The 25,990-nt window shown below is 36.5% G+C and overlaps 1 protein-coding gene across 7 annotated transcripts in view; it reads left to right on the top strand.

Moving 5' to 3' along the window:
* Positions 1 to 20,979, top strand: part of LOC106786247 (stress-activated protein kinase JNK) — a 103,624-nt gene extending 82,645 nt beyond the window's left edge. For 4 of the 7 annotated variants that reach the window (XM_014747415.1, XM_014747411.1, XM_014747410.1 and 1 more), the window contains 9 exons: positions 12,709 to 12,769; positions 16,339 to 16,752; positions 18,610 to 18,739; positions 18,913 to 19,110; positions 19,204 to 19,338; positions 19,450 to 19,579; positions 19,671 to 19,829; positions 20,079 to 20,203; positions 20,358 to 20,979. In XM_014747415.1, coding sequence (XP_014602901.1) covers positions 16,613 to 16,752; positions 18,610 to 18,739; positions 18,913 to 19,110; positions 19,204 to 19,338; positions 19,450 to 19,579; positions 19,671 to 19,829; positions 20,079 to 20,203; positions 20,358 to 20,510 — 1,170 coding nt within the window. In that variant the 5' untranslated portion in view covers positions 12,709 to 12,769; positions 16,339 to 16,612 and the 3' untranslated portion in view covers positions 20,511 to 20,979. Of the gene's footprint in view, positions 1 to 12,708; positions 12,770 to 16,338; positions 16,753 to 18,211; positions 18,460 to 18,609; positions 18,740 to 18,912; positions 19,111 to 19,203; positions 19,339 to 19,449; positions 19,580 to 19,670; positions 19,830 to 20,078; positions 20,204 to 20,357 lie in introns of those variants that run through there. The other 3 variants (XM_014747413.1, XM_014747412.1, XM_014747409.1) reach the window with 2 other exon arrangements.
* Positions 20,980 to 25,990: the final 5,011 nt, after the last annotated feature.

Genomic DNA, 25,990 nt, shown 5'->3' with positions numbered 1-25,990 from the left:
TCGATATTATTCCGGTGCTAACGAGTTCCCCATAAAAATTCATATCTTCGTTCGTCGTTAAGTTCCACTGCGCGCGAAGAACGTATTAAACGTTTTGCGCACGATTTTACGATTCTCATAATCCCTTTCAAATTGGGTCTACGGATTTTCTATTGGCTTTTTCTTTTTCTACTTTTCACGATCTAATAAAAGAAAAGTTCTGACGCGAGCACATGAGCGCGCGTATAAAACAAAAATTATGTTCCATGGAACAATAAAATGTCTACACAAAAGAGAGCATTGTTCGTTGTTGAAAAATGTGATTTATTATGTCGAGGATGGGAGATTGTAAGTTCGTAATCATTAAATTTCTGCAGTAATACCTTTGACGCATGCGGGTACTTGAGCGGGTGCAAGAGACATGCGCATTACCAACCTTCCACTTTGGCAAATAAAAAATTCCGCGGATGAACGGCTTACGAATGTAGGTCAATGGGTTGGTCAACAATCCTGAGGCAACAAAGTGTCTTTGCACTGCTAACATCGCATCAACTTTTGACGATCTCAAAATTTCATATCTCTCGATGGCAAGTTTATATCTTTTATCGACTTTCTAACTAATTCACACAAGTATCATATAGAAATTTATATTTTTTACGTCAATCTCCCAAGCAATCAAATTTATTTACGTAAAATATTCGACTAATTTTTTCTTTTCTCTTTTTTTTTTTTTCCAACTTTAAACTTTTCATTCGGACAGGTCAGAAAACATTATTGAGAATGATCGATATTATTGAACGACGAAAATCATTTCCACGAAATTAAGCGAATACGCAGAGCCAAATGCGTGTACATGTTCATATATATATATATATATATGTTTATTGATGAGTCCACTTGGTATCTTCGACAGGTGACAGACAGCAAGGAACGACAAACTGTGTGCAACGAGCATAAACGTTACGACTCGTATCGCGAATCCATTGAACGTATTTGCGTTATGTTTGTGCATGTGTGTGTGTACTATGCATCAAGCTGCAAGCTGTGAAACGTTGCATAAATATCGGGCTGTTCGACTACGACGTGTTTCCGCCTCTTCCTGCGAGAGATTTAGAACCCTAATGCAAAATCCACCTACGACGTATTTCCCAGTCTGTGTTTCCCCTGTATTTATAAATGAAAAAGGAAAAAACGTTTGAAGTAACGAGAAGAAGAACAAACAAATCTAGATTTTATTGTAATATTTTCTGGTTATGAAAAATAAAATAAAAACGGTGCAAAAAGAACTAGAGATAGATAGAATAATAGTTATATAAATTGTCCGATGGATAGGTTGAAAAAAATATTCTTTCGGTTTGTTTCAAGAATAAAATGACGACTCAAGGACGATTAAAGCTGCGTACCATCGTTACTTGCTACCGTCGATTAAGTTTAATGGCCTGAGCAGTGTACCGTATCGAGAGAGAGAGAACATTCAATATATCAGAAAGCCAGAGGATTTCCAGACGAATTCGCATTGGCTACGGATAAATATCTTCAACGATTCCCCTTATTCTTCTTGTTCTATCCTTGATTTTAACGATCTAACATTCATTGTCTCCGCTGTGTCTACTGGAATTCATTTTAAACGCTAGAGAAAATCGTAGATGAAGATAATCGCGGAACAACAAATGTTGCTTAAAAATGATTCGAACGTTTGTAGAATAAACTCTCGAGGTGAACGAACTTGATATTGATTTTTGAGCGAGAACTAAAGAACTGATTTTCATGCTGCTGAGAAAAATAGTAAAGAAAAAATGGTTTTTTAGCCTTGGGCGGGAGAAGAAGGGGAGAGAGTCGACGACAGTAGTCTGCTTGGTTCGTTTCTTTTTGTTTTGGAACAATTACAAGCGCGTAAACGCGTCCACCTCCTCTTCCTCCTGCTCCTCTTCATTCTCCTCCTTTTGCTCGTCGTCGTCATTGAGTAAAAAAAAAAAAAAAAAAAGAAAAGAGGACGAAAAAAAGGTTGGAAGCCCTGAAGGCTTGTCGCCCATCGTGCCGTTCTTAAAATATTCATTTTTACGTCCCACCTCGTGAAAACCCAAGTCTTTCTTGGTTGATGGAAGGAAGTGGATTTCTCGAGGGTCGTCAAACCAGTAGCGGTTTCCTTCTTATCGAACCTACAATCCATGAGAAGAGAGATTCTTCTTGTTGTTGTGTCCTGGCTGCATAAAAAGGACCAAAATATAGTCTAAGAAGAACGAGTACCACTTGGGCTTGATTTTATCCGATATAAGGATTGTTAAATCAATGATTACCTATTGAAACGCGTTATTGGTATATGAAACACACACCCATGGACGACGATCAAAATATAATCAAATAATTTGAGCACCACTGAAAAAGGTGACGCACCTGCGTGCATCCAAAAGTCTAACCGTACCCTTATTTTTGGACGTTAAAAGAGAGCGTAGGGAAACATAGGGTACAGGGTGGTCACGTTCCTGGTTCACCAATAGCGAACAAATAAGCAAGGAAAGTTCGAAAGGGACCTCCTGTCGAAAAGATATCGGGAGGGATATCGAGTCTTTGTTCGACATCACAAACAACCCACCCTTCCTATTTCCTATCACCTTAGGCTATCACTTAGGGCGTATGCTTCTATCCACGTTATTTACACAGTAGGATCAGCTGCATCTATCTATTACTCTTTCTTTCTTTCCTTTTTCTTTTTCTTTTTTTTTTAAATCCAATTTGCGTTCCTCCATTGTCATGTCCAACAGCAAATATTTAAACGCATCTGCCTCGAGACGATCTCTCAATCGATTTCTAATTCGATTTCGATTCGAATTTCTTTCATTAAATCGTACGCATATATACTTTGGATTTATCGCATCAAAAAAAATGATTGACCAATGACGTAAGTAATTAGAGAACACTGAGTTAAAAATAATCGATCGGAGCACGTCTCGCAATGTTCTTCCATCCCACCTCCCCCCATAAAACTAAATTTATATTTCTCGTAAAAACGCAGTGGTAATAAAATAAAAAAGATAAAACCCCCGTAGATTGTTGCATGCGAAGGAAATCGGTGATGTGCAACGAGAAGAAAAAGTGTACACGAATTCTTCGCAACCCTGACACGAGAAAAACAAAGAGAGAGAGAGAGAGAGAGAGAGAGAAGAGGGTGACAAAGGTGCGAACTGAGGTAGATAAATCTAAGAATAAATCAGGCTCCGAGGGTATACCTCCCCCTCCCCGTTTCCCTCGCTTTTTCCCTCACTTTTTCTCATTCTCTGCTACAATGCGATCACCGTCGCCATTCTTCACCAAACAAATGGTCACTTGCCGTTTCCTGTACGAGCCTTCGATTTGTCCATTTTATTTTTGTCTACTTCTTCTTTTCATCGTCTTTCTACATTTTTTTTCTGTTTTTTTTTTCATACGATTAATATCGCGCAGTACAATTTGTAATTTATTTAATATACGATAGTCAATATTTTGCGACGTGTACAAATTTAGAAAATATTTGTAAGCATCTTAACTGTTCGTTAAAAAAGTTGTATACGGTAAAAATTGCATCAGCAAACGTTTTAGTTTAAATCGTTAGAAGTAAAAGTGGTGCTTGTCGCCCACAATCTTCTCGAAACTTTCCAAAAGGAAATGAATCTATTAAAGTCCGCGCGTTGTAACTATCGAGAATTGAAAAGACTCGAAACTAAAACGTAAATCGAAACTCGTTTAATTGCACCATTCTTCTCCCTTTCTCTCTGTCTCTTTGACTACTCTATAAATCAGTCTAGAATGAATTCGAACAAAAACAATTGAACACCCTTTGACAATTACGAATCCATTGTTTTTCCATTTTATTAACTTGTATTTTGACAACAATAGTTTGTTTTATGTTCGCGTTAGTTTATCTCGGGAAAAAATAGTCGGTCTCGAAAAATATCTGACAGGAAACAACCCCTCGGTCTCGAAAAAATTTATCGAAGCTTCGTTGTTATCGTATCGGTAGCTGACGATAACCACCACTACTGCTACTACTACTACTACTACTACACAACCGATTTATCCTTACGTATTGCTACGTGCATAGATTGATAGCAAATGCGCTTCTCTTTCTGTCTGTCTCTTGGTTGGAAGCGTTATCTCGAATAGCAGTGCAGCATTCGTAATTACGACGCGAGCCATAAATATCATCGTCGCTTAAATTTTCCTCAGTGCTATCCGCAAATTGGATTCCCCTATCTTTATATTTTATGGCGGAAAAGGAAGATGAGATTCTCTCTCTCTCTGCAATGGCATACACGATTTCCGAGACTTTATAAATAGATCCAGAATAGTAAGTATTGAATTGATCAATTAGCAAACCATCGAAGATATTTTTCTTGTAGGAAAATATTGAAAATTATAGATACCCGTTCGTTATTCTTCTAAAAATGTTCTTCTCACGTTGTTCCATAGGTTTCGATTATTTTCTCGAGCAACCAACATCTCGGTGCATAATTTTCTTAACATGTCTTTTTTTTACTCAACCATACGTCTGTAATATTCGTAGTTCATTTCTCTCTTTCTCTTTCCGTAGTCTACTTGAAGAGGAATATCGTTAACATCCCTTTTCTTCATTTCCCTGAGACTTTATCATGCAACAAACATATCTGTATTTCCCCTCTTTGTAAAAGTTCGTTAACGAGGTACGCGATCATCATCACGAAGCATTGTTTCCTACTACGAGTCTCGAGATTAGCCAATGAAAAGCCTTCCACTCGAGTATCACTTCCCATTCGACAAGCCTGCTGCATATTCCTTCGAGAGAAACGCACTTGACACACGACTGAAGAAGACAAACAAAAATACCTCATATATATTTTCCTTTTTTTCTTTTTTTTTTTTTTTATTATTTACCTATTTTCTTCTTCCGCTGCTCTTTAAGGTTTCCTACGAAAAAAATAATTGCACGATAATGCAGTTTATAAACGCATTCTATTAAACATTCGATCAATTTGAAATTTGTATTCGATCATCGAGATGAATAAGATCAACGTTGAAAGACATTAAAATTTAATTAGTTTTCCTTGTCAAAGAGAAGTGTGTGCGTGTATACGCATATATACACGTACACATACTTGAGACAACCTTTCAACGTCTTTTACTTCGACGCATTCACCCAACGAACATAAGTCTCCCTCGTTAATTTCCACTTCGTCCTTCTAAGCCTGACGTTGAATCGTAATTATAGTAATTTATGTACGAAATTGCTATCTTCTCAGAGAATCTTCTATGAGATGGAATGAAGTAGAAAGAGAGAGGGGAAAGAGAAACAGACAGAGCACAATGAATATCAATCAGAGCATGAATTACGAGCCAGTAGTAGTAGCTAGTTGCTGAAATATTCTACAAAGGAACGTTCGCGATCTCGAGAACGATTAAATGCTTATAACGAGGGCGTTAAGTCGCCTAACTCGATCGTTATTCGATTAATTACTGAACATAACTACTACTTGTGATCTTAATTCGCTATAAAACCTTCTCTTTCCAGTTCCAGTCGATATTTGAAAAATATCAACATTGCGATAATAAATTACACGATATATTACACGATAATTGAATATAATTTATTGTTTATTATACTAGATCGTGTATTAAATTCTATAAAATTCTTCATTAAACCTCTGAACTGGCGATTAATCAAAGTCGATCATCGTATTAATTCGGTTTAATTAAAATTGATAGACGACTTGTACGATAAAAAAAAGTTTGAAGAAATTTCGAAGAATGTTGGAGGATTGAAAAAAGTAAACTAAGCTGAAGAAAAGGGGGAGAGGAAAAAAATAAAACAGGGGGATGGGGTAAAGTTCGAAGACAGAAACGTTCATCCAAATTGACAGCAGGCGCCGCCCTCCTACGATTCGTTAAATTCCCTTGAGAATTTTCTAACTGAATCCTACGTGACCGCTGGTCCCTACGTCTGTCTTTTCACGTGTCTACTTTTCCTTTTTATTTTCTTTTTTTATTTTTTTCTATTTTATTCCGAAAAATCGAAGGTGATCGAAACAGAAGAAGAAGAAGAAGACATAGGACAAGGAAACGAAATAATCGTTCCCTTCTGACTATCCTTTTTCCTATCTTCTCGTAGAATAGAAAACGAAAAGGTAAAAAAGAAAAAGAAAATCGTGATCGTAAAGTTAAAAGTCCCTTGAGCACTTTTACTTCCCTATTTTTACTTGTTCTCTCTTTGTTTTTCTGTCTCCTTCTGTCTCATTCACTTCCGTATCTGTCTTAAAAACAGACTCGTTTTCGAAACAATTCCATTGAACGTTCCAAGTTTATCCAGTTAAAGTTCTTTTTTACGGAAAGAAGAAGAAGGACTAAAAATAAATAGAACAATTGTGTGGGTTCGTAAATTGGACAAAAAATTTGGTTAAAAATTAAAAAACAAAGGGAAGGGGAACGTTGTTGTTGGAGAATAAAATGAATTTGAAGCGTTTAAGATGCGAGAAAGAGACAGAGGAAGAGAGAGAAATAGTCTTCGACGCGAGCATTTATTTTCGGCCAATTAGCGGCATTCCTCGACGCAAATATCTTCCTTGGGACTTGTTCGCGAGTTGCATAACATGGCGGGGAATGAGAAAAGAGAAAAAAAAATAAGAACAAGACGAGGGAAGGTGGAGACGTACAGGCACGCGACACCCTAAGCACACAAAGCGTACCGATCTTTTCCAATCGGATCTCTATTGCATTCTTTATTCTTCCTTCCAATTGCAATTTCCATTGGAAAGATTTTTTGTCTACACTAGCGATACACGCATACCAATTTCTCCCCTTACGTAGGATTATCGTTATAATTATTATTATCATCCGGCAAGTCTAAGAGTCGTTTCGAAGATGTTTAGAAACGTGGAAAAGAAATCTTTTTACCAGCCTCCCTCCCTCTTGTCATCAATCCCACTCTCCTATCTCTTTCAAGTTGTATCGTCTCAGCGCCGATTTCGTCGCTTATATTTAGCCGCGAGACACCGTCTGTCGGTGACATTGGCGACATTTTTGAAATTCACCGCATACTTTCACGTCTGGCGTGTTTGTGCTAATCTCCCTTTAGAGAGGAGGGAAAAAGAGGGCTACAACGAGGGTGGAAGGGGTAGGGGGCAAGAAGAATATTTGAACTTTCTTTTTAATAGACTTTTCTTACGCGAATTTCGTTGGAATTATATTTGCTACACGATTTTCGCGTGTACCTCTGGGTGTTCAAGAAAATATCAAATAAAAGAAAAATGCCTGTGTAGAAAAGCAGAGGAGTGCAACGTACCAATTATCATCAGGATTTATTCGATCCATCCATCCACCCACCAGCACACGATCGTCGTTTACAGTCCATTTCGGTCGACCACGAGACTATTATTCGCGTTTTGCGGTTAGCCTCTATCTCTACTCTGAAAATTCGGTCAATGAACTCTCTTCTCTCTCTCTCTTTCTCTCTCCCTTTTGGTAGAGAGACACGGAATATCTCCCGTCTCTGCCAAGCTAATTACAAGCACCGTCGAAGAAAAGGAGCCATGGCATACTGATTGGGAGTAATTACTGTGACACGAGTCTAGACAAACTTAACATTCAATAACGAAGCATTCGTGCGAGACACCCTTCCCTCTCTCTCTTTTGAGAAACACATCAACCTCGTTTTACTATTCCACCACACCTGTAAACACCTTCGGAGAACATTTAGACTATTAATTATTATATTGTTTCGAACGTGAGAAATATATTGATTAATATAACGTACACAATCCTAATTGAAGGAATTATTTTGTAATCCTAAAAGAGGATTATCCAACGCATCACGCGTTGTGGAGAGGAAGTCGTATTCCAATTTGGAATCGAGGAAAACTCGCGAGAGAACTGAGAAAATAAGAGCAAAAGCACACTCGACCCGTTCAAATCTCTACCGAGGACAGATTAATTATTAAGGAAGTGCGAGATGCGAGAGGGTTTTCCCTCCTACCACCATATTCCCCTTTCGTTTAAAGAATCTTTTTGTTTGCAAATAGAAAATATGTGATGTTGATCTGTTTGGTTTAATTGTTAAGCGGGTGAGGGGTTGGAATAAATCCTTTTGTCGAATTTATTTGTAAGATATCGCAACCGAAGGTGGGTAATATCATCTCGTTAGGGCCGTTAGCCCGTCTCTTGGCGCCAAAACAGTGGTTTCGAATTACCCGTACTCTCTGCCAAGAAGCGATCCGTTAAATCACCGGCTGACTTTTCTCACCGCGCTTACGGCCCCGTCGAGCTCATTAGACGTCGTCGATTAACTTTCCCGTGGCTCTTCTCTTCCATTCCGCTCCGAGTGATTTCACGCCTACGAGAAAGTACGCATGGCGTAAAGTTACGATAGCAATATATAGTTGTGTGCACTTAACAACTTGGTAAGGACACCGGTATATAAGGCTAAAAAGTCATTGACGAAATTCAACGTAGACAAAACATCTAATATTTCTACGTCGAGAGTAGGCTAAGCCATTGACTACGTTTAAGCCCGAAATAAATTGCTCGATGATCTTTCAACGATGTTTATCCAAGGAGAAATTTGTAAATGTCATTTCGCGTTCAACGTCAACTGTTATTCCATGTCAAATTATGACCATTTTTTTTTTCCTTTGAAAACGTAATTAACGCGAAAGGGTTTAAATGATATTGCAATTCTTTTAGGTAGAACCAATGGCCCCGACAGATCTTCCTTCCCGTTGGAAAGTTTAGCGATGTCAAATAAGATCCGACAGCTTAACGCTCATTTAACTCGGTTACATCCGACCAACTTCTTTCGAAACTTCTCTTTCTCTCTCTTTCCCCGTGTATCTTCTCTACCTCCTATTATTTGAAATGGTTTTACGTGCGTTCACATTTTACGGGCTAACGAATTTTCAGAATGGAATAGATAAGAATAGGATTTCCCGTGGCGAAGTTCGAAGAAAATCGAAAGATGTGAAAAAGTGGTGCAATGCTATGATGATGATGATGATGATGATGATGTTACGGGGAAAGAGAAACTAAGAGTTTTAAATTTATCGTCTGGAACTTTTTATTCGAGTGATTCCGTAGGGAGGACCCTATCAAGAGAGGAGACATGCCCTCTCTTCTTCGATTACCGAAAACACAGCCGGTCACCGCACCAAATTATCCAACTTTTTACCTCGTTCAATGCCTAATGACTTTCTCCCTTTTTTTCTTTTAAATTAAACTCGATTCTTCTTCTTCTTATTCTTCTTCTTTTATCCCCCCTTTTTTTCTATCTCTCTCTATTGGCTATGAAATCTATTATTTCCAAATTAACAGAATTGATAGGTTCCTGTAAAAAACTTTATTCGATTTTTAAATCGAATTTTTGTAAAATAAAGTTATGACAAATAAAAAGGGAACAAAAGATTGTGCATATAGGAAGTAAGTAAAAGGGGTGCAGTACTTTGGTCATATAACCCCTCTAGAATTCGAAGGAGGGTAGTTTGCTCCATAAGCTGGACGAACGAACGCTTTGAAGTCTTGCACGAAGGCCGAGCGTAGAAAGCGGACGAAGTAAATTTGATTTCGTAGAAATTCCAAAGTGCAAAGCAGTCTCGAGTGTACGAGAGAACGAGAGAGAGAGAGAGAGAGAGAGAAGGACGGAGGATGATGATAAAAGAAAAAGAAGAACTTACGGGAAAAGGGTAGAATTACTTGCATGACCGACTACAAATGCAAGAACGCATCCTCGTTGAAACTTCGTTAACGAGAACGTTACTCGATCCTCTTGAATTTAATGAATATTTCAAATGCATTGGACAACACAATGGCAAATCTTTTAACTTTTCTCTGACTTTTTTCCTTTTTTTCCTCTCGTCCAATTTACTATCTGCGAAATCATTTTTAGCTACTCTTTTTCAAATTATAAAATCGATTACAATAATTATCAAGTAAAAGGGAAAGCATATAAAATGAAACAAACGAATAGGAGTTCCAAAGAATAAATTTCGTTTCTTCATCTCTCAAATTAACTTTATTTACCCGTGGAGAAAACGGCAAAACCGAAGAACCAAGCTTTCGGGATTAAACTACTATTAGGGACACTTTAATTTGATTTTCTTGATTGCGGTAGCCCAATCATATTTCGTTTAACAAATTTTGCACTATTGTGTTGCTAAAAGTTCCTATTTACTTTTAACTCCTTTCTCTATCTAAAAAGGAAAAAAAAAAAGAAATAAGAGAAACAACGATAAGAATTTTTCGCAAGAAAATGAAAAAAATTCTTTCGCCCGAACAAGATTTCGCCGGGGTTTAAAAGTTCGGCTTTATCGTTGATAATAAAACATCGTTCTTCTTTCCTGAGACTTTTCCAATTCTCTCGTGGCCAGAAGAAGATTAAAATTGATCGAAACTACTTGCCAAAGTTCTTTCGCCTTTTAAGATAACTCGGTTCATTCCAATTCTTTTCTTTTCGACGGAACGTTTGTAAAAGCTCCTGTTAAATCACTGAACAATTCCACCGAGAGTCTCTTCGATTTTTCGACAAGAAACCATTAAAAAAAGAAAAAGAAACAAAAATTGTCGGGAGTAATTCAACCCTGTATTTTTGGATTATGAATTTTTCAACGAGAAAATCAAATAGAAAGAAGGTAAACGAAATGTTTGATAAAGGAAGAATCACTTGAAACATCAAATAAAAAAGAAAAATAGCAGAGGGAGAAAGAAAGAGAAAGATAAATAAAAAGATAAAAAGACAAAGAGGATTTATTTTTCAGTTTGTGGGAAATATCCGCGTACCTTTGGGACGAAGGGTTATATTAGTGGGTGTATATATATATTACTGCAGCAATTCTACACACTAGGAGAAACAACCATCGTTCTCTCGTTTCTCTCTTTGTCTTTTTCTTTTTTTTTTTTATCCCCCTAGCCGCAGTTCCTCTCTTGCAGCAAAGTTAATTGCCAGATCAAAGACCTACGAGTTTCCGAACTCTCCACGCGACTTTAACTCGCAACCCTAACGTGCGAGCTTTGTGGCTCTTAAAGCTTACTACCCTGGAACCCCTTCGACGTTTCCTTTTTTCTTTTCGATCATTCTACCACGATTTACCGTGAACGCTCCACGTTAACGTTCCTTGTTTCTATCCTATATTTTTTGTATTTTCCAATTTATTCTCGTTCACATATATTGTCGACTTAGAAAATAAGGTGCTACCGAAGAAGAAAAAAAAGTAGTAAGAGGGTAAAAGAATCGACTTATGCTCTCGTTGAAAAAGTAGACGCTTGTTTTCGACGACTAATAGCAAGACAAGAGGAGAACGTCTTGCCAGGATCATATTTCACGGCACTTTCACAGAGGGTAAACGTGAAAGAAAGAAGAAGCAAGGCACGAAGCACTATCCGTGCCGAATTTTTCCCTACTCGTCGTCGTTGAAGGCTGGAAGGAAAACCCAAAGACGTTCCCCTCCTCTCTATTGTAACTCGTCAGAAAAGGAATGAGAGAGACAACGAAGCTAAGATTACCACGAGAGATGCCTTTTTCAAACGACATCACAGTCATTATCCTCAAATTTCTTTTATACAATCCAAATAAAATGGTCAAATTAATTCCACCAGTTCTCATATTCCAAATCCGATCCAACTGATCATTGCAAATGAATAAAAACGAGCTAATAAATTTGATATTTAATCAATTCGATATTTAATTATTGATCCTGAATTTTAGCAAAGTATAAAATAGTCATAAATTCAAAACCATTGGTATTCTGTTGAGAATTGTTAACTCTTTGGGGTACGGTGGAATTAAAAGTATCCTACCTTTAATAATTGAAGATCGATCATCCTGCAGGAAGGAAATTGACATGGGGGCCAAGAGACGGAGCACTTAATGTTCTCCTTTTGCGCGTGCGATGTTCCCTCTCACGTTCCTTCCCTTGCAAGACTTTGCGATCCTTCGTTTGTAAACACATTTAAAAGGACGAGACTGTGGTATTCGAGGAGCTTTGCTCGAGTTCTCTTGCCATTCGGACCATTCTGAGTTTGTGGCGTTGCTGGCAACTTGTCTCAATTTACGGGAACGATGCTTGCATTCCGTGGACAGCAGACTCCCAAGCCTCCACACCACCAGGCTAATTTATATTAATTTTAGACGCGTATATATTCGAATTAACACGCTACTATCCCGCGAGAAATCACGAGGAAACGTCTCCCGATGCTTTTCGAGCATTCCACCTTTGAATTCGTTGGTAGAAGAAGGGAGAGAGAGAGAGAGAGAGAGAGAGAGAGAGAGAAAGAGGTATGCTTCGTCTATGTGTTCTCTCTATCTGTGGGAGAAACAAAAACAAACAGATGAACAGAGAGAAAGAATAAAAAGAAAAAGAACAAGAAAAAGAAAAAGAAGAAGAAGAAGAAGGTACGAGAATAAATCAAAGCGACGGCACGCGCTTCCTTCCTTCTCTTTTCGAAAAACCAACGAGCTGCTTCATTAATCTCAATCGGGGATGCGTTTCCGTGCTTTTCATTTTCCTTTTAATCTCCATTCATACCCGCTCGATTTTCCTTGATCCGTTCTTTCATCCAGCCTAAATCAACATTCCAGTAGTCCACTCTACAAATTGCTGAATTAATTATCCGTATTAACGGATGTAACTATTACACCAACTTTCAAACGATTTTCTCGATCTATCTTTTTTTCTTATCTCAACGTTTCTAGAATGTTGTTAAAGTCTCGTTCATTTGTTTTATCCTATCTGTTTTTAGATATCATACATTCTGGATCCGAGAACTCGTCTACTTGCATAATGGTCGCCTGTTGTTTATGGTATATATTAATTCTTTTCTTACAATATATTTATTAACGAAACATCTCTAAATTAAATATATATGAACATTCCTAAGAACTGGATGACGTTCATTCATAGAATAGAAAATGATTGGAGGCTTCTTGCATCTTCTCTTGATTGAAGAATGATCGATCCCATAACTCTAAAGGAAAATCAAGAGGAGAAAGCAGAGAGTTCAGATGTCGTAATTAATTTTCGGAAGTCGTTAACCGTCGCTTCCTTATCCAGTTATCCAACACCTAAATCAGTCCTGAGCGAAGCGACAAGCAGCTACGTGCTTCCGCCTGTAGTCTCTTAAATCCTTCTTATCCCTTGAATTATATGCATCCGTAGATGCAACGCATAGATGAAGAAAGAGAAGGAGGGAGGGAAATAGAGAGTGAAATTTTATTTGAATTTGTACGCGTCTCTAGCAAGTTTCTTAGCTTCTTCGTAAAGATTGGAAATGGTCCAATGTTGTGTAGCAGACAGGAATGCAGACCCTCCTCTATCCTCCCTTCTTCCCCCTTCCTTTCTTTCTTATTATGCTTTTTTCTTCAAATCTCTAGAATCTCTAGTTCTATGCGCACATGTATATGTCTATGGATAAACGGTGGGAGGTGTTAAATCACCGAGAACGGACGTCGTCGTCGTCGTCGTCGTCGTTCTGTCACAACGTCAAGTCGTGCCTTTGAATTATTCGAAATTTAATCTGCTTTTAATTCGCAATCAGATATAAACCTTTTAAACAGACGAATGGCGCTACATTACCAACGATTAACGCGTTCATTAGTTAGACTTTTTATTTTGAATATTTGTACATTTTTTGATGGCACTGGAATTTGGGAGAAAAAAGAAAACAGTTTGTTTTCTCTCTTCCTAAAAATATTATATCATCGTCGTCATCATCATCAAAGATGCAACTCAGAAGGGAGCCAAAAATCAAAGATCGATTCGCGATTCGGTTGACGCTTACACGTAGTAGACAGATAAATGTATTGGTGGGAGGCGCCTCTAACGATTGCCAAGGAGTCCTAGACTCGTGATCGCATTGTTAGACTTGAAGACAAAGTGCTTTGTACCCGAGTTCTATTACACTTACACATTTGCTTTACCTTCGTTCGTTCGTTCAAATGACTATCCGCTTCTATTCCTTACGTCCCGACACACTAATTTCATGTCTCTAGGTTGAGAATACGTGTTACTTGACCTAGCTAAAATATTTCAACAATTTTCTTTCTTCTTTCCTTTTTTCGTTCTCCTTGAGATCCTGATGCCAAATAACTTTTTTTTGAGTTACTCATAAGGAATACTAATTATCTTTAAACTCCACGAGCGTATTGCAACGTTGGCACGAAACGTCAGTCAGTATCCATCTGTTTAAACTAAATTCAAGCGCAAATTATTCTCACACCAAGTCCGGATTCGCGACCTACTTTATTCGGTATAAATGATGAAAAAGGTTGTGATCATTTCTCGAGAGTCCTTCGTTTAGGAACGTTAGCATTATTTGAAATAAAACAGAGGTCCGAGATGTGAAATTGAATATCCGCGGGTACTCGAAGAAGGAATATTTTTTCTTTTCGATTAGTTGGAATTTAGGATTGAAAGTTTTGTCTTTTTGGCTCAACTCTCGTGCGTCCATCCGCGGTGTTACGTAATTGGTAGCAGGTGGCGAACGACGGAAGGTGGTTGGCCCACGCAGACCCGACTAACTGTGAAACTAACGAGGAAAAAGAGTAAGAGGAAGAACGACGAAGAAGACGACGAGGGAAAGGCGTCTGCGACGTTGGCTATAAATAATAGAGGGAATCCCAAGGTGCTAGAAGAACTTACTCGCATATATACTTCACGAGAAAATATACACTCGCTCATGCCAGTTGCACTCTGATCGCGATCGACACTTTCGAATTCTTGCTTATTTCCATTTAGGATTCGTCAATAATTCCAACTTCAAATTGCATTCTTCTGTTCCTCCTTTTTCTTATCCTTTTCTTTTCTTTTTGTTTTTAAATGTAAATAGAAAAATTCAGCCCAGAGACGTACGTTCACACGTTCACCTCTCATCGATCCAGCAGAATATTTCAACGATAACCAAACTCTGCAAACGAATAGTAGGTCGGAAAACAAAAGGGCATGGAAAAGTAAAAAAGAAACAAAAAGAAGGGAGTCAGCAGGAATAATAGGAAACTGCTTTGAATGTCGTCGTTTCTTTCCTATGCTTTTCGTATTCCTCCTTGTTGACGACACGAGCATGCAATGACCCAGATTGGTAAAGCGAACTGCCCAAGACTGAACCATCCCTTTTTCCCGGCGCTTATTTTGAACGATTTGCAGTCGTTCTTACTACTTCCTTCCAGTCTTACGATTTTCCTTGCTGTGGGCGTAAGAGTAGATGTCTAAGGGATTCCCATTTTTCATTTTTCGTGTTCATTCAACTCGTGACATTTAACGGAGCTCCTTCATTATGGGAAACTTCTTCTTTTTCTCTTCCTATTCCAATGAGGTCTTGAAAAATTCATTAAACCAAACGATTACTCAAAGGAAACTTTTCTTCCCTAGAGAAAATTCTTGAAAACACCAATAATGAAAGAGAAGGATAAAATGTCAAAAAAGAAAAATGGAAAGAGGAAGAGAAGAAGAAGAACAAAGTAACCGCTAGTAACGTAGATCTATGTAGCTCTGTCTTGCACTCGGTTAGGAATTTCGCTGATGAATTATGAAAGAGCGGAGTCTGCGAAACATCGAAAGGTCGTTGGTGATAATGTCTGTATCGCATTCACCGGAATGCAAGAGAGTGCAGCAAGGCAACTCGACGATGCCTCTAATCGACAAATTCCACTTGATAATTGCAATAACCGTCGAGCATCCACTTGTGCACTCTTTCAACGCTACTGGCAAATACGATATGGGAGTAGTAGTTCATTTCAGATCGGTTTGTTTATCAAGATACATACTTCATCCTTTTTCTTTTTTTCTTTTTTATATTGTTGTAACCAAGATCAACCTAAATAAGGACGACTTTTTAATTAAAAATTTACTCGACGTTTGAGATTAATGAAGTCTCAAATGAAATTTACCAAAGAAACCACGTCTTCGAACGCAAAAATGATGATTCCTGTCATTTAAACGAACAAAGATAATCCTCCGTAAGATTTATGTTCGCGAATATCACGGAACATGTTTAATAAAGCTCAGAATGAAAGATATTGCAAAGCTTTATTCTAAAGATATCCGCATTACCATCAGCAATATAAACTCTATTCTATCTACTCCTTCCAAGTTTTGTTGCTACGAGCTAGAAAGACATTATCGTTTATCGTAAACGATGGATCCCTAGGGTAGTTTCCAAGACAACCGAGGGTTAAATTCGCATCTCTTGATTTTCCTCCTACATTTCGTTCATATCCCGTGAGACAAGAAAAAAAAAATGTACTTAAAAGAAGAACGAAAAATAAACAGAATTGCTCGATTTGTCATTTAAATCCTGAGAAGACGCAAATAAAAACGATATATAATATAATACAAAAATAGGAAGAAATCGGTAAAATTTTGGTTTGTTTTCCAGACAAATCTGGCGTTGGTTTTAAGTTTGGAAGAAGTGTCCGGATTCGCGGACGAGGTTGTCCTGGTGTTTAGCGGCGGTGGGGGCGGAGAAGGCGGGAGGAGGGAGAGCCAAGGAAAGAGGACCGAGGTGAAAAAAGTTCGATATTATCCGCTGAAATTCGAGAAATCTCTTGTCCAAAGTGGCTAAGAGCGTAAGTCCCCGTCGAGTGCACCAAGAGTGCTCCGGGGTGGAGGCGCAGGTGCAGGTGCAGCAAGAGAGGCGAGCACCGAGGCGCATGCCTCACCTGGGGCCTGACATGACAACCCGGCTGTCCGCCATGTTTTACACGGTCGAGGTCGGGGACACCAAGTTCACCATTCTCAAGCGATACCAAAATCTCAAACCAATTGGTTCCGGTGCTCAGGGAATCGTCTGGTGAGTCGAATTTCTTTTTTATTCGATTCATCCTCATTTCAATCATTTCTCATTTATTTCGATACGAGTGTTTCATTGTCCTTAGAAACGTGCACGTTTTATTTTATAATTGGATCAACAAATCTCGCTAATAATCAATTGATCAAAATCTTCAAGAAAAATTCATCAGCAAACTGTTATTCTTTTCCCTTCTACTTTGTTAATCTCTGAATGAATTGAATTGAAGTAAACTAGAAGGCTGCTTTGTCGTAAAGGCGATTGTTTGTTGATCCAAAATCCAAACGTAATGCGTTTAACTGTGCTTTATTGTTAGTGTTTCTCTTTCTCTCTTGTCGAAATCGATTAAAGATGAAGTAGGTAAGTTGTGTTTAGTGTCTTCTTTTGTTACTTATTTCTTCTTTCTCTTTCTGGCACTGATCTTTCTTTCTCTTAGCACTCTGAATTATTCTCTAGACAAGGAGAGATGTATTTGGTAAGTCCTGGAGTATACGGATATTGGTTTTCGATGAAATTCAAGTACTAGTCTCGGCTAACAAAAAGGTAAGTTTTAGGATGCAATAAGATCGATAGCACATTCAATGGAAAAAGCTTCGGGAAAATTGCCGATCGAGTCATCTTTTACGGCTATGCCTTTTCCTTTAACTTAGACCATAAGATATAACCTATACAATGTGGAGGATTTTCGATTCATCGATCGGCTTGATAAAAAGGGGAAGAGACTTCTACTTCTTCTTCTTCTTCTTCTTCTTCTTCTTCTTCTTCTACTCTATTATCCGATGCAATTTATTTCTTTTTTTGTTTTTTTTTTACTTCTTGCGATTGTTTTCGGTACATTTCCTTCTTTCTGTTTTCTTAAATTATCAAAACATAATTTAAAAGAGGGAAATGTCGTAAAACGAGAACCATCCATACTTACGATCCTATTTAATTATTTAACGTATGCTCCTGAATCTCTATGCACGTTTCTTTTAACATAATAATTCATTTCAAGAGTCGTGTAACAAAGATCAGTGTCTTCTATGTCTACTAACGCCAATCATATAACACCTCATTATTTTCATTTATATTACTTTTAAGTTTATCTTATTTATGATTATTTTGTATGATTTGATTATCCTTTTGCATGGTTTTTGGACCCATCCGAACGATACAACATCCTCTTTAGCAAACTTTCTTTGATATTTCAAGAAACTTCGGACAGATTTGCAATAGAAAATGTGGTGAAAAAAAAAGAAGAAAAAAAATGTATGGATGGTTCCGACAATCAGGCAGGATCTGTCCATCGACAAAGAGAATTTGCAGTAGAATTATTTTTCAATCCAATGAAAAAAAAGAACAAAATGAAAGACACGCAGGAAATATAATATTATTAAATTCTTTTTGTCAAAATAAGGCAAACACGACACGTTGTTTTCTTCTTTCCCTTTGTATCTTGTTGTGCTTGTCGTTGGTTTGGTAGCTAGAGCTGCGCGTATACGGTAGTTAACGTAGGAGCCAAGTTCGAGCGAAACGGGAGAGGGAAGAAAGAAAGAAGGGAGGAATATTAGGCAGTTAAGGTATGGCTAACGCAGTACCCGCAAGCGCAATGGAACCTGCCAACGTTAGAAGTGGTTATCGCCGTCATGTTTTCGGTGATACCGAACTTTGCATACCTGAGAGATACATTGACGTCGAGCCACGTGGCGTTGGCGCACAGGGTGTCGTTTGGTGAGTCGTTTTTATCATTCCTTTTTTTAGCCTCGAACCTACCCAATGGATATTCATTAGATATTTAATATTATTTATCATACAAATTCTACCTGTTCAAAATGATCCATCAATCTTTTATGCCTTTTTTCCCTGATGTTTCTGTTACAGTGCTGCATACGACACAGTCACGGCGCAAAATGTGGCGATTAAGAAGTTGTCGAGACCTTTTCAAAACGTGACACACGCTAAAAGAGCCTACAGAGAGTTCAAACTCATGAAATTGGTCAATCACAAAAATGTAAGTTATCAGATTAGAATCCTTTCGTTATTAGCATCCCTCCCCTTATTTTTATGGGTCAGTCTTGTTAATATCTTCCAAGTATATACACATGAGATCATTATAAATGTTTCCTGGAAATATTATCGCCCAAATCTTTATATATAGTTACACTTGGATGATTTATCTTACAGATAATCGGTCTTTTAAACGCGTTTACGCCGCAACGGTCGTTGGACGAGTTTCAAGATGTGTATTTGGTGATGGAGCTTATGGACGCGAATCTGTGTCAGGTGATCCAGATGGATCTGGATCACGAACGTATGTCTTATCTGCTTTACCAAATGTTATGTGGTATCAAGCACTTGCACTCTGCTGGTATCATTCATAGGGTAAATATATTTCATTTTGACAAGCATTTTCAACGCTTAATAAATCATTGATTTCGTTCAAACGAGAAGATTCATTCTGTTATCAAATAACAGGATCTAAAACCAAGCAATATCGTTGTCAAGTCAGACTGCACGTTAAAAATTCTCGACTTTGGTCTGGCGAGAACTGCCGGAACAACGTTTATGATGACACCATACGTAGTTACGCGGTATTATCGAGCGCCAGAGGTAAATCAAATAATTGATTAAATAAAATTGTAAGATATTTTCAAACTAGAAACTTGGATCGTGGTCTCGTTTGATTATTGACGAATGACTATAATATTGTTATTTTTATAGGTGATATTAGGTATGGGCTATAAAGAGAACGTGGACATATGGTCGGTAGGATGTATCATGGGTGAAATGATCAGAGGCGGCGTACTTTTTCCCGGTACGGATCACATCGATCAATGGAATAAAATAATTGGTGAGTTTGAATAGAAATCGTTAACGCCTATCCTAAATTATGTGCTATCATTTATTTATTTATTTTGTTTGTTTTTTCTATATAATCGTAGAGCAACTGGGAACTCCGGCGCAGGAATTCATGCAACGGTTGCAACCAACGGTGAGGAATTACGTGGAGAACAGACCGCGATATCCTGGATATCCGTTCGACAGGCTATTTCCGGATGTTCTGTTTCCCTCCGACTCGTCGGAGCATAATAGATTAAAGGGTGAGTAGGTCAGCGAGTCGTCGGCCCTTATTCCTAGTTAATCGATCGGCGTTTTTACACGACGACGGAGAAAAGCCTTCCTCCTCCTCCTCCTCCTCCTTATCAGAGAAGATCCCATCCTATTTCTAGATTATTTTTACTTACGATACAACGCGACAAAACAAAAAACAACTCTGTCTATGTGGTAGTAATATTATTTTCTTTCTCTTTCTTCCTTTTTTTTTTTTTTGTTTCACTTATATATTGCAGCGAGCCAGGCTAGGGACCTATTGTCGCGCATGCTCGTCATCGACCCAGAACGACGCATATCCGTCGACGACGCGTTGCTTCACAATTACATAAACGTCTGGTACGACGAGGGTGAAGTCAATGCTGTAAGTATCGATCGATTGTAATCGATCACTCATCAAACGTGATCACACACTCTTTTTTCTTTTTTTTTTTAATAAAGACGAATAACACACGAGTGATCTTTTTCTTCTGTTTTTTTTCTCTTTTCTTTTTGTTTTTGTATATTTTGTTATTTAGCCCGCACCTGGCCCATACGATCACAGCGTGGACGAGAGGGACCACGGTGTCGATCAATGGAAAGAACTGATCTATCAAGAGGTCATGGAATACGAGACAAGCCATAATTCGGCAGCGGTTGCTCAGCCCTCGGAAAGTGCAGGCTCCCGGTAGATACAGCGAAACTTCTTCTCCTCGCAGCTTTTCTTCTACACTTAGAGAAGAGAGAGAATTGTTCAAAAAGAAAAAAAAACAAGAGGAGGAGTGTCTTGTCGTATAAGATAGAGAAAGAAATAAATATTAGTAGGCTGCTACTGGAACTCTCTCTCTCTCTTTCTCTCTCTTTCTCTCGCTCTCTTTTTCTCTCCTCCCTCTGTTTCTCTTTCTACCGATCCTCGAGCCATCGTTCTCAAAATGTTTGATAAATCAGACTAGCGACAAGTCTCTAAAAAAAATAGAGAAATTCCTCCTTCTTAATAAAGGAACAAGATGCAATTTAAAAATAAGCTACGAATAAACTTGGAATAATCTGGACGAAGAGGAGGAAGACGTGGAGAGAGCAAGCAAACTGTCCATTTTCTACTTTTTTTTTTTGTTCTCGTTGCTTTTTTCATTCTAGGAAAACGAGCAACGTCAAAGAACATTCGGCCACGTTATTTATTACCTAACACATCTATCTATCAATACGAATATATATATATATATATATCTCTGTTAATTTTCGTTGTTCACTTGTAGAAGATAAGCTTTAGGATCTTTTAGATCGAGAGAGAGCGAATAGAATATTATCGCGGTTTCCTTCTTACTCACGATCGAAACATTAGTAATCTTTCCCGTTTTTAAGAACTAGTTCGATTCATTTTTTCTCAAAGCTCTCTCTTTCTCTCTCTCTCCCTCTCCTACACACACACACAAACATATATACACATTCTCTTTCTCTCTCTATCTCTTACTCTATCTTCTGAAAAGTAAACTTTCATCGTAAGATGGAGAAAATACCAAAATAATAATAACAGCAGTGAAAAGAATATAAGAAGAAGGAAGAAGAAAAAGACGAGATAAAAAAATTGTAATTCTGTAATAGTCAAAATAAACCGTAGTCTTAAACGTGCTTTCCAGAGAGAAGAAAAAGAAAAAAAAAAATAATAAAATAAAATAAAATAAAAATGCGGATCGCGCGAGGGGAACGACGAAGACGATCGATCGATCGATCGTCCATGATTAATTTAAAAGAAAAAAAAGGAGAGAAAAAGAAAAAATAATAATAATAATATAAAAGCATTGTTTTCGTTCTGTTCCGTCGTCGTGGACCTTGTGTGTGTGTACATAAAAAGATAAAATGGCCGAGGGTGGGCCGTCCGAGAGCATGTACGAAGCCTAATTATTTCTTTTCTGTTTTTTTATTTCTTTCCGTTCGTATTGTTCGAATTTTGAAAATGACGAAATATAAAATGCCGCTCTCTCTTTCTCTCTCTCTCTTTCTTCTTGTCTATTTCTATTTCTATTTCTATATCAATTTCTCTCTCTCTCTCTCTCTCTCTCTTAGTCGCGACTCCTTCGATTTGTACGATTCGTTTCGAATGAATTAAGAAACAACAAGCCCCTGACTACCACCCGCCGCCATATGGCTCACGTAATAAACCGTCGATAACATTGTATATTTTTTATTAAGCCCATTTTTTATCGCGTGAAAACAAAAAAAGATATTAAAGAAAAAATAGAAAATGAAAAAGAAGAAATCGTAATAATATCGGCGTTAAAAGGGCGCGAGTGAATATAATGTGAATTATGTTTTAAATTGTTTTCTTTTTTAAGGAAATGATATTAATATTATTGTTATTATTATTATTAATTATTATTATTATTATTATACGAAACAGTGCAATGAAAATTGTTCGAGCGTGTGCTGTGCCACGATGTTTTGCGATCATACTTATCGTTAGTGAATTAGTTGATAAGAAATGTATTATATACGGTTTATATGTAAATTTATAAATATATATATACATATATATATATATATGAGTAAATTTATGTATACACGTATATATTTCCACGTGCAATCACATTCGACGCAACGTTTTAGAGCGAGATTTTCCACCCCCACCCTCCCCAATCCCCAATCCCCTATTCGAGAAAAAAAAATGCGAATGAAATGTTCGCACGCGTGTCCCTCGGGTAATTATTATTATTATTATTAATTGTGTCGTACGTAGAAGAGAAGATTTAAGGGAAATAAAATAAAATAAAAATATTTAAAAATAAACAAAAAAAAAACATTAAGTAAAGTAAAAATAAAGTAAAATAAATTAAAGTAAAGTAAAGTAATCTTAAACGTTATATAGAAGGAAAGAGAAATAATAATAATTAAAATAATAATAATAATAATAATAATAATAATAATAATAATAATAATAACAATAATAATATTATAATTAATAATAATAATAATAATAAATAAATAAATAAATAAATAAAACGTGGCAATAATCGGCGTATCCAAAATTGTTTTTTGTCGACAACGATCGTCTAGATTGTGCTATAAGTGACTAATACGATCGAATATCATCGAGAAGAACAATAAAACAATTACAACAAACTAATAAACGCGATGATGGGGTTTTAATGCATATTAATATGTGTATGTAATATGTATGTATGTGTTTGTATGGATATATTATATACACGCATACAGACACACGCGTATATTATTATTCATTACTATTACTATTACTTTTTGTAGTATCTTTTTTTCTTTTTCTTTCTTTTACAAGCCGAATTATAATTCAAGTAAAAACGATCGATCGATCGTTGAGTTTTTACAATTAGGCTCTTCCTAATTTCGATATACTCTTATTTAGCTGATCGCTAGGCGATTTTGAAAATGATAAGAAAACATTGATATTGTTAATCATTGAGAATGAAATAAAGAAAAAAAATAAAATAAAATAAAAAGACATTTGTGATCGGATGACGAGGGTGATGGGGGTAGGAACGACGCTGATTATGCGACGACCGTTTCTGAACGATAAATTCAATCATATTGATATTGATATCGATAGTGATGATAATGATGATGATGATGATGATGATGATGATGATGATGATGATGATGATGATGATGATAATGATGATGATGATGATGATGATGATGATGATGATGATGATGATGATGATGATGATGATGATGATGATGATGATGATGATGATGATGATGATAACGACGACGATTACGATGATCATTATTATACGAATAATTGTATTTATTACGTAACGGATGGTTGAGATTAGCAAGATAAATCTAAGTAAGATGTACATATACATATACACATACATATATATGTACACGTAATATGTATGTATATGTATATAGTATATTAATCGGTTTCGATGATGACGATATGAATGATTGTAATGTAAACGTTGAATTTTTATTTTCCATGATGATGATAGTTATGTGAATATACCGCTACAGTCCGATCCAAATAATCAAGCTTTTGTAACACTAATTATTAAAATAAAAGGTAATGATGATATTGCTAATCACGTAATTGTATCGCATACGGTAATTAAAAAGTTAAGGATTAAAATAAAGAAATTAATTAAATAATTAATTAACGGAGAATACGAATAGTGAGATTGAGAGGTGAATACTCTTATTATAATAATAATAACAATAATGATAATAATAGCACGATAATGATGATAATAATAATAATAATGACGATGATGATGATTATGATAATGATAATGGTGATGATAATAATAATAAATGAGAAGGATTAAATAAATGAATAAATAAATAAATAAATAAATAAAAATTAAGAAGCGAAGAACGATTGTGAGACGATGCACCAAAAATCTTTACAAATTCAGCGAGGTAAGTCGCTGTTGTGTGCTTTGATTCGAAAGAAAAATCGCGCCAATTTTTCTCTCCACTCTGCTATACATGTAATATCATATTCATTTATGCGCCTTGTCGTATATTACCTACACGAGGATCACACGTACTTATTAAACTAACCAACACGTACACATACAAAAAATCGAGTACAGAAAACGAGCTTTGCGAACACACACTCATTTTTACGAAAGTAAGGGAACGCGAATTATTACTTGTAAACTCAATTATAAATATACAAATTTACGCCTTGCGCCTTTTTTGCAAATTTCCTCGAACGCGAAAAATATTTGCTCGCATTTTCCTATTTTTATTACATAATAAAGAAAAAGAAGAAGAAGAGCAAACAAAAATGATGCACAAATAATAAAACGAATCTAACGAACAAAACGAGCAAGAAGAAGAAAAAAAGAAACAGAGAAATGTTTAAACAAAACGACGAGATAAAAGTCGTTCTCCCGTTTTAATAAACTCGACGTCAATTAAAACAAGCTGACCGACGAATGCTAATTAGCAAACAAGAAGGAAACAAGAAAAAGAAAAAGAGATAAAATATTATTTAACTCTCTCTCTCTCTCTCTCTCTCTTTTCGTACGACATGTGCATTTCCACAGGGTACTTTGAGACCATATTCGCCTATTTTTCGCCATACTACCTCACACACATTACACGCGCTACACACCCATTAAATCATATTACAAGACGTGCTCATACACAGGGTGTCCAACTGCGAAGAAAAGAGATAAAATTAATTAATAAATTAATTAAATAATAAATAAAAATACACACGAAGAAAAGAGGAACTGAACAAAAAAAAAATAAGAAAACAAATATTATAACGAAGAAGAAATTTTGTGCGAAAAGATTTTAAGGATAAAAAAAAGAAAAGATTTTTTTAAAAAGATAAAATACAAAAAAAAAAGAGAGAAATAAATTAATAACAACAAATGCTATTTTTCCACGCGAATGGTATAAACGACGAACAGAGGCAAACGAACAAACACACATATACACACGCGCGCGCTTCTCTTTCTTCGCATTTTTGAAGGACTCGGAGAACCGTGATTCCTTGAAATTCGTCCAGCTCCCTTGAGCCAGCACAATCTCTTCATTATTAAAATATGAATGATTAAGAGAAATGATTAATAAAAAAGAGAGCCAGTCCTTTTTCGCAGGAACGAACGAACGTTGAGATTTAATGCTTGCGGTCTTTCTTTCCTCTCTCTCTCTCTCTCTCTCTCTCTCTCTCTTTCTTTCTTTCTCCCACTCTCTCTTTCTCCCTATTTATTGTATTGTAAAGAAGAAGAACAACAAGAAAAAAAAGAAAAAAAGGAATGAAAGAAGGAAAGAGAAAATTGAAATAAGAAAATTGTTGAGGCTTTTTTTCTCTATGAGCTAGCTGCGAATCCATTCATGGATTCCTACTACTAATATTACTACTACTACTATTACTATTATTAATATTATTAATACTATACACTATTACTATACTACTATTACTAGTACTATTAACTAATACTCTCTAATACTATTATTAAAAATATTATTATTAAAACAACTAATACTAAAAAAACATAATAATTAACGCTATTATTACTTACTATCATTAATAATTATTATATGAAACCTAATTACTGTGAAGAATTTCTAAAGATTTTTGGGTATACGCTTAGTAAAGAGGTTCAGTGCGTGCGAGGAAATGGAATTACCAGGTTTCGGAATGGCTAAAGTTTGTGGTGACAAAGAAAACATT

This window comes from Polistes canadensis, unplaced genomic scaffold (genome assembly GCF_001313835.1).
Source record: "Polistes canadensis isolate GaletaPanama2010 unplaced genomic scaffold, ASM131383v1 scaffold_70, whole genome shotgun sequence".
In the NCBI taxonomy this organism is placed as follows: Eukaryota; Metazoa; Arthropoda; class Insecta; order Hymenoptera; family Vespidae; genus Polistes; species Polistes canadensis.
This window is presented reverse-complemented; position numbering and strand designations above follow the sequence as displayed.